The 8,528-nt window shown below is 43.2% G+C and overlaps 1 protein-coding gene across 2 annotated transcripts in view; it reads right to left on the bottom strand.

Annotated features, from left to right (window-relative positions):
* Positions 1–1,226: 1,226 nt before the first annotated feature.
* Positions 1,227–8,528, bottom strand: part of LOC126989701 (phospholipid phosphatase 2-like) — a 15,602-nt gene continuing 8,300 nt past the window's right edge. For both annotated transcript variants that reach the window (XM_050848318.1, XM_050848320.1), the window contains exons 2-6: positions 6,194–6,348; positions 4,320–4,546; positions 2,926–3,055; positions 2,135–2,311; positions 1,227–1,553 (exon numbers count right to left, since the gene is read on the bottom strand). In XM_050848318.1, the coding sequence (XP_050704275.1) occupies positions 1,296–1,553; positions 2,135–2,311; positions 2,926–3,055; positions 4,320–4,546; positions 6,194–6,348 (947 nt within the window). In that variant the 3' untranslated portion in view covers positions 1,227–1,295. The remainder of the gene's footprint in view (positions 1,554–2,134; positions 2,312–2,925; positions 3,056–4,319; positions 4,547–6,193; positions 6,349–8,528) is intronic.

Genomic DNA, 8,528 nt, shown 5'->3' with positions numbered 1-8,528 from the left:
TCCTGCTCAAAGGAATGTTTTTTTTACAGTGAATCGGGCTCAACCAGTCAATCGGTATCGGTCATCAGAATCGGTGACTCAATCATACATACAGACTAAACTACCACACTACCAGTCTTCTTTAACCCGCGCGGTGCCGGACATTTCACCCGTCCGTGGCGCTGGCCATTGTACTATTTTAAGCATGTTTCCTTTGTTTGGGTAGCCAGGATAGCCACTCAAGTATTTCTTATTTTGACTACCGCTACCGCAGTACCGCACACCGCGTACCGCACTGGGAAAGAATAAAAATGGGACCGCTCTACCGCAACCGCACTACTCCGGAAAAAGTACCGCACTACCGCAACCGCAATACTCCGGAAAAAGTACCGCACTACCGCAACCGCAATACTCCGGAAAAAGTACCGCACTACCGCAACCGCACTACTCCGGAAAAAGTACCGCACTACCGCAACCGCACTACTCCGGAAAAAGTACCGCACTACCGCAACCGCACTACTCCGGAAAAAGTACCGCACTACCGCAACCGCACTACTCCGGAAAAAGTACCGCACTGCCTCAACTGCACTACTGTTTATTCAATACCGCGCCCACCTCTGAATAATAATAATCAAAAGAATAAGACTTATAAAGAAAATGTTAATGATGAGTGACTATATGCTAATTAAGAACAGGTGTGCATAGGTGAAATAAGGAGGAAGAAGAGAGAAGAAGAGAAGGAAAAAAAAGTAAATAGGGATGAGAAATTTAACAAGAAAAAATATCAGTGTTACCAATTCGTCTTTTTTTCTTTTTCTTTCTTTAATGACGAAAAAAGTCAGTGTTACCAATCCTTTCTTTTTTCTTTAATGAGGAAAAGAAAAAAAAACAGGAAAATGATTTAGAAAAGTAATGTTATATCTTGCCCATGCCCGCACAGACTAAAATAATAATAATAATAATAATAATAATAATAATAATAATAATAATAATAATAATAATAATGAAAATAATAACTAATGATTTTTATATGACTCACTTTAATAATAATAATAATAATAATAATAATAATAATAATAATAATAATAATAATAATAATAATAATAAAAATAATAATAAAAAGCATAATAAAAAGACTTCATTAGTAAAGTTTTAAGTATAAGGAAATGAAGCTTGTTAAGGCACTTATTGGATCCTGTGTGTGTGTGTGTGTGTGTGTGTAAGTGTTCATTCATATTTCCCTACACTTCTCTCTCTCTCTCTCTCTCTCTCTCTCTCTCTCTCTCTCTCTCTCTCTCTCTCTCTCTCTCTCTCTCTCATGGTGCACTGCTGATATGTCTCAACTCTCTCTCACTCCCTCCTCCTCCTCCTCCTCCTCCTCCTCCTCCCTCTGCAATCAGTCTCTTGATGGAGGTACGGGAGAAATGGGAGGCGTTTTCCACTACCTCCTCCTCCTCCTCCTCCTCCTCGGGGATGTAGGAGGCGGAGGAGGAGGGAGGAGGGGAGTCTTCCTTAGGTGGGGAGGGGTGGGGGGACTCGTCTTCTCTCTCGAACCAGTTGGTGAGGAAGTGAACCTGAGGAAGAGGAAGAGGAGGAGGAGGTTAGTGTGGAGGAGGAGGAGGAGGAGGAGGAGGAGGTGGTATAATATCACAGGTATAATTATCATATAGTTGAGATACGGAAGGACGAAGAGGAGAAGAAAAGAAGAAGAGGAGGAGGAGGAGGAGGAGGAGGAAGAGGAGGAGGAGGAGAGGTAGTTATCATATAGTTGAAATACGGAAGGAAGAAGGAAGAAGAGGAGGAGAAGGAGGAGGAGGAGGAGGAGAGGTATCATATCACAGGCAAGAAGAAGGAGGAGGAGGAGGAGGAGGAGAGGTATCATATCACAGGTACAAAGAAGGAGGAGGAGGAGGAGGAGGAGGAGGAGGAGAGGTATCATATCACAGGTACAAAGGAGGAGGAGGAGGAGGAGGAGGAGGAGGAGAGGTATCATATCACAGGTACAAAGAAGGAGGAGGAGGAGGAGGAGGAGGAGAAAGAATATCACATGTAATTTCAATATAGTTCACATACTTAACACAATCTACCCCAAACCTCAACTTAACCATCCCATCCCTCTCAACCCCCTCCCATCCAATCCCCAGACCCCACTCACCGTAAGGAAGCCCCCTGCAACTCCCAGCATAGCCCCGACCAGCACGTCCCACCAGAAGTGCTTGTTGTCCCAAATACGTGACTGACAGCACACCACCGCCCAGGTCAACCACAGCATCTGAACGAACGGACTGGACAGGGATGACCACCGTTGCCAGAGCCGCTTGTGTGTGTATATCTGTGAAGGGAAGGTGCGTGAGGTGAGGTGTGGGGGGGGGGGGAGGAAACTAAGTACTATAGAAAAATAAGGAGGAAGAACGGGGTGTCTTTCTCTGTCTCTCGTTAAGTGAATTACTACTAGAAACAAGCAGCAGTTGCGAGGTATTAATTGTGGGGTACTTAATTAAACTCAGTGAAAAGATTGTGGGAAACTTTGAACTCTCATATATTATTAGAAAGCGATGGAAAGAGAAGGAGAAGGAAAGAGATGAGGAGGAGACGGGAGTAAAGAGAGATGGGAGAAAGAAAGGAAAGAATGGATAAGAGAGAGAAGGGAAGAGAAAAGCAGAAAGACGAAGAGGAGGAGGAGGAAGAGAAAGGGAAGAAGAGAAGAGGACGAGAAATAAGAAAAGAGAAGAATAGGAGGAAAAAATGAGAAGGTAGGGAAGGAGGATTAGGAGAAAGAGAAAGGGAAGAAAGAGAGGGGGATGACTTCAAACATTTACCCCCCCCCCCAAAAAAAAAAAAAGAAAGGTATGAGCTGGAACCCGCCCCCCCTTCATCCCCAACCCCCCCAACCAACCCCCCTTCATCCCCAACCCCCCAAGACGAACAAACGAACAAGCTACTCACGATCATGAAGACAACAGAATACACGGAAATGGATGCGTGGCCCGATGGGAAGGATTTCATGGTCTCCGCCAGGCGCCAGTGTTTCAGGCCCCCGGGGTTGGTGCAGTCCTTCCAGGTGACCGTTATGTAGCTGGGGAAGGAGGGTACCAGGGTTAAGGACTGGGGGGGAGGCAGAACGGGGTGTCTTTCTCTTTCTCTCGTTACATGAATTAAAACTAGAAACAAGTAGCAGTTGCGAGTCAGTAATTGTGGGGGACTTCAGATGGGGCGAACATTTGAATTCTCATATATTATTAGAAAGCGATTTATATATATCTTTCTATTTCCTTCATATTCAATCCTTCATTTCTAACCCTTCAATTTTTCAATCCTTCATTCCCCTACACTCCTATTCATTATTAATTCCCCTTTTCAACAACCTCACAGTTCTCTCAACCCTTCAATTCCTTTCCCTAACCCCACAATCCTTCTGTCAACCTCTTAATCCCTTTCCCAAACTCTCCCAGTCTTCCCTCAATCACTTTCCCCAACTCTCAACTTCTTTCTACCTCTTAACCCTTTCCCAAACCCCACAAGCCTTCTGTCAACCTCTTAATACCTTTTCCAAACTCCCCAAGCCTTTCCTCAACCCCTTTCCCCAACTCTCAACTTCTTCTTTCAATCTCTTAACCCTTTCCCAAACCCCACAAGCCTTCTGTCAACCTCTTAATTCCTTTCCCAAACTCTCCCAGTCTTCCCTCAATCCCTTTCCCCAACTCTCAACTTCTTCTTTCAATCTCTTAACCCTTTCCCAAACCTCACAAGCCTTTCCTCAGACCCTAATCTCATTCCCCAACCCCACAAGGCTTTCTGAATTCCTTAACTCCCTAAACCTCTTCCCCAACCTCACAGCACATCCCTTAACCCCTTTCTTGAACCTCCAATCCTATGTTCCTTCTTCAAACCCCTTATCAGTCTCTCCCAATCCCCTTCCTCTAACTCTGGTCCTCTCTCAAATCCCTTTATGAACCTCCCCAACTCCCCTTTTCAACCCACGTACCCCAATCATCTGTCAGTCTCCCTAATCCCCTTCCTCAAACTCTAATCCTCTCTCAAATCCCTTTATGAACCTCCCCAACTCCCCTTTTCAACCCACACACAACCTAATCCTCTGTCAATCTCCCCAGACCCATTTCTCAACCCTATTTCTCAACCGCACACACCTCAATCCCTTTCTTCCTCACCCAAACCCCTTTATCAACCCACACACCCCAATCCTACATGAACCTCCCCAATCCCATTTCTCAACCCTATTTCTCAATCTCACGCACCTCGATCCCTTTCTTCCTCCCCAAAACCCCTTTATCAACCTCCCCGATTCCCTTTTCCAACACCAAGTTAACCCCCACACTTACTCTTGGCTACACTGCTCCTCGGTCAAGTTGGGTTTGCACGTGTTCCAGAAGTTGGGTCTTGCTTCCCCGACCGAGGTTTTCAGGAGATCCGTGAAGAAGTAGGTGAAGAGGACCCCGACGAAGAGATCAGTGAAGTACCGCCAACCCCTGCGAAGACTGGCACGGATTGGGGTGGTGCCCGGTGGAGTTTGGGTGGATGGGGGAACCAGGTATTCAATAAGCGTCATCTGTGGGGGGAAAAAGGTGCTGGGTGAGGTTGGTGTGTGAAGGAGGTTGAGGTGGGGTTCAAAGAGTAGATAAAGCGACCTCTGTTAAGTTACCAGCGAAAGGGATGAAGGAATGAAGATGCTGGTTAACTCCTGCATAAGGGATTTGGACAGCATCGGAGTGAGCTGGTTGTTATTGTAGTTCAAAGATTGCATGGGCCTTTGCCAGTGCTGGTCTCATCTGGAGTAGAAAGTCGTGTGCAGCGGGGCAGCGGGAGGATTGGAGGCATGCAGTTAGGAAGAGCAGTCAGCATGAAAATATCCTCCCAGCACTCTCAGCCCCCTCACATCCCATCCTCACCCACCCCACTCAACATAAGCACTCCCCCCACCAACTCCAATCACCGCATCAGCCAGTACGTCCCACCACAGAAGTTAGAAGATAGAGATGCAACATTGCGGTGGAATATAAGAAGTAGAATGCTGTCAGTAAGAGGAGAGAAGCTGATAAGATGGAGAGCCTGTAACTACTTTGTCCACACGTGAGATGCACACTCCATTGAGGGCGGTCAAGGCCTCTGTATATGGACGACATCTGTGCGGGTGAAAAGAATCAGTGTTGCCAATTCCTGTCTTTTCCTTTTTTCGTTAATGAGGAAAAAGAAAAGAAATCAGTGTTACCAATCCTGTCTTTTCCTTTTTTCTTTAACGAGGAAAAGAAAAAAAAATCAGTGTTACCAATTCCTGTCTTTTCCTTTTTTCTTTAACGAGGAAAAAGAAAAAAATCAGTGTTACCAATTATTTTCCTTTTTTCTTTAACGAGGAAAAAGAAAAAAATCAGTGTTACCAATTCTTTTCCTTTTTTCTTTAATGAGGAAAAGAAAAAAATCAGTGTTACCAATTCCTGTCTTTTCCCTTTTTCTTTAACGAGGAAAAAGAAAAAAAACAGTGTTACCAATTCTTTTCCTTTTTTCTTTAATGAGGAAAAGAAAAAAATCAGAGTTACCAACTCTTTTCCTTTTTTCTTTAATGAGGAAAAGAAAAAAAATCAGTGTTACCAATTCCTGTCTTTTCCTTTTTTCTTTAACGAGGAAAAGAAAAAAAATCAGTGTTACCAATTCCTGTCTTTTCCCTTTTTCTTTAACGAGGAAAAAGAAAAAAATCAGTGTTACCAACTCTTTTCCTTTTTTCTTTAATGAGGAAAAGAAATCAGTGTTACCAATCCTGTCTTTTCCTTTTTTCTTTAACGAGGAAAAAGAAAAAAATCAGTGTTACCAATTATTTTCCTTTTTTCTTTAACGAGGAAAAAGAAAAAAATCAGTGTTACCAATTCTTTTCCTTTTTTCTTTAATGAGGAAAAGAAAAAAAAATCAGTGTTACCAATTCCTGTCTTTTCCCTTTTTCTTTAACGAGGAAAAAGAAAAAAATCAGTGTTACCAACTCTTTTCCTTTTTTCTTTAATGAGGAAAAGAAAAATAAATCAGTGTTACCAATTCCTGTCTTTTTCTTTTTTTCTTTAATGAGGAGACGAACAGGAAGTCAATCAACGTTACTTATTGATAAAAATTAAAAACGAAATATAAACAAAAAAAAGTTCAAACCGCCGCCGTCGAGAGTGAACACCGCATCAAATACCAACCGAAGGAATCCAACCCCATCGTCACGTACCACAAAGAAAGGCACTATAAGGCTGATGGTGAAGAGTGTCCCAATGTTGACGGTGTCCTTCTTCACATCCCGGCGAATAGAGGTGTCTTTGCAGGAGATGGTGGTGTGAGAGGGCGCCACTACCCCAAGCAGGAGGACCAACAACCCCGCCGTGACTGCAGGAGAGGAAGAGAGAGGTGGTTTTAGAGGAGCAGGAAGAGAGGAGGAACTCTTGCATAACAGACTTGGACAGCATAGGGATGAGAGTGGAGATCCTGGGATTTGGACAGCACGGGGATGAAAGAGTGAAGATACTGGTTAACTCTTGCATCTGGGATTAGGACAGCACAGGGATGAACGAGTGGAGATGCTGGTTAACTCTTGCATAAGGGATTAGGACAGCACAGGGAAGAAAGAGTAAAGATGCTGGTTAACTCTTGCATCTGGGATTTGGACAGTACAGGGATGAACGAGTGGAGATGCTGGTTAACTCTTGCATAAGGGATTAGGACAGCACAGGGATGAAAGAGTGAAGATGCTGGTTAACTCTCGCATAAGGGATTAGGACAGCACAGGGATGAAAGAGTGGAGATGCTGGTTAACTCTTGCATAAGGGATTAGGACAGCACAGGGATGAAAGAGTGGAGATGCTGGTTAACTCTCGCATAAGGGATTAGGACAGCACAGGGATGAAAGAGTGGAGATGCTGGTTAACTCTTGCATAAGGGATTTGGACAGCACAGGGATGAAAGAGTGAAGATGCTGGTTAACTCTTGCATCAGGGATTTGGACCGCACGGGGATGAAGGAGTGAAGATACTGCATGGTTAACTCTCGCATAAGAGATTAGGACAGCACAGGGATGAAAGAGTGAAGATGCTGGTTAACTCTTGCATCTGGGATTTGGACAGTACAGGGATGAAAGAGTGGAGATGCTGGTTATCTCTTGCATAAGGGATTTGGACAGTACAGTGATGAAAGAGTGAAGATGATGGTTAACTCTTGCATAAGGGATTTGGACAGCACAGGGATGAAAGAGTGAAGATGCTGGTTAACTCTTGCATAAGGGATTTGGACAGCACAGGGATGAACGAGTGAAGATGCTGGTTAACTCTTGCATAAGGGATTTGGACAGCACAGGGATGAAAGAGTGAAGATGCTGGTTAACTCTTGCATACGGGATTTGGACAGCACAGGGATGAAAGAGTGAAGATGCTGGTTAACTCTTGCATAAGGGATTTGGACAGCACAGGGATGAAAGAGTGAAGATGCTGGTTAACTCTTGCATCAGGGATTTGGACAGCACAGGGATGAAAGAGTGAAGATGCTGGTTAACTCTTGCATAAGGGACTTGGACAGCACAGGGATGAAAGAGTGAAGATGCTGGTTAACTCTTGCATAAGGGATTTGGACAGCACAGGGATGAAAGAGTGAAGATGCTGGTTAACTCTTGCATACGGGATTTGGACAGCACAGGGATGAAAGAGTGAAGATGCTGGTTAACTCTTGCATAAGGGATTTGTACAGCACAGGGAGATAGAAAGTAGAGAGAGAGAAATGGAAGGAAAGAGCGGAAAGGAAGAATGGAACAGGGAAAGGAATGACATAATTAAAGGAAAGGGAGAAAGAATGGAAGGAAGGAAGGAAGGAATGCGAGAGATAGAAGAGAAGGATTAGAAAGAGGAAGGAAAGGAAGGAGAGGTGAGAGAAATTAATAAAAGAATAACGAGGGAAGAAATAAGGAACGATAGATGGAGGAAACTAGGAAGACAAATAAAAAAAAGTTAAAATAGAGGAATAGAAAAGTTAAATAAAGGAAGGAAAAGGAGAAAAGGGAGGATGAAAACAAAGAAAGTGGGAAAGAAAGAATAAAGAAGAGATAGAAAAAGGTAAAGATGATAAACAATACAATAAGATAAAGTAATAAATAAGATAATAATGATAATGATTGGAATATATAAAATAGCCTAGTTAGTGGTTTTAAATACTTGTTAGGCTAATCTTCCTTTTCTAACCCCTCCTCCTCCTCCTCCTCCTCCTCCTCTTCCTTCCTCTCCTTCTTATGTTCTTGTTAACGAAGGAAGGAAGGAAGGAAGGAAAGGAAGGAGGGGAATAAGAGAAAATGGGATAAAACAGTATTACCAACACAAAATAAATAAATAAAAAATGAAAATAAAATAATAATAATAATAGTAATAACAATGGTAGTAGTAGTAGTAGTAATAGTAGTAGTAGTAGTAGTAGTAGTAGTAGTAGTAGTAGTAGTAGACAAAGATAAGTTAGAATAGGGAGAATGCATAATTAGTTAACAAGCAATTTCTCTCTCTCTCTCTCTCTCTCTCTCTCAGAAGAGGAGG

The sequence above is a fragment of the Eriocheir sinensis genome, unplaced genomic scaffold, assembly GCF_024679095.1.
Source record: "Eriocheir sinensis breed Jianghai 21 unplaced genomic scaffold, ASM2467909v1 Scaffold127, whole genome shotgun sequence".
NCBI classification, from domain to species: domain Eukaryota; kingdom Metazoa; phylum Arthropoda; class Malacostraca; order Decapoda; family Varunidae; genus Eriocheir; species Eriocheir sinensis.
This window is presented reverse-complemented; position numbering and strand designations above follow the sequence as displayed.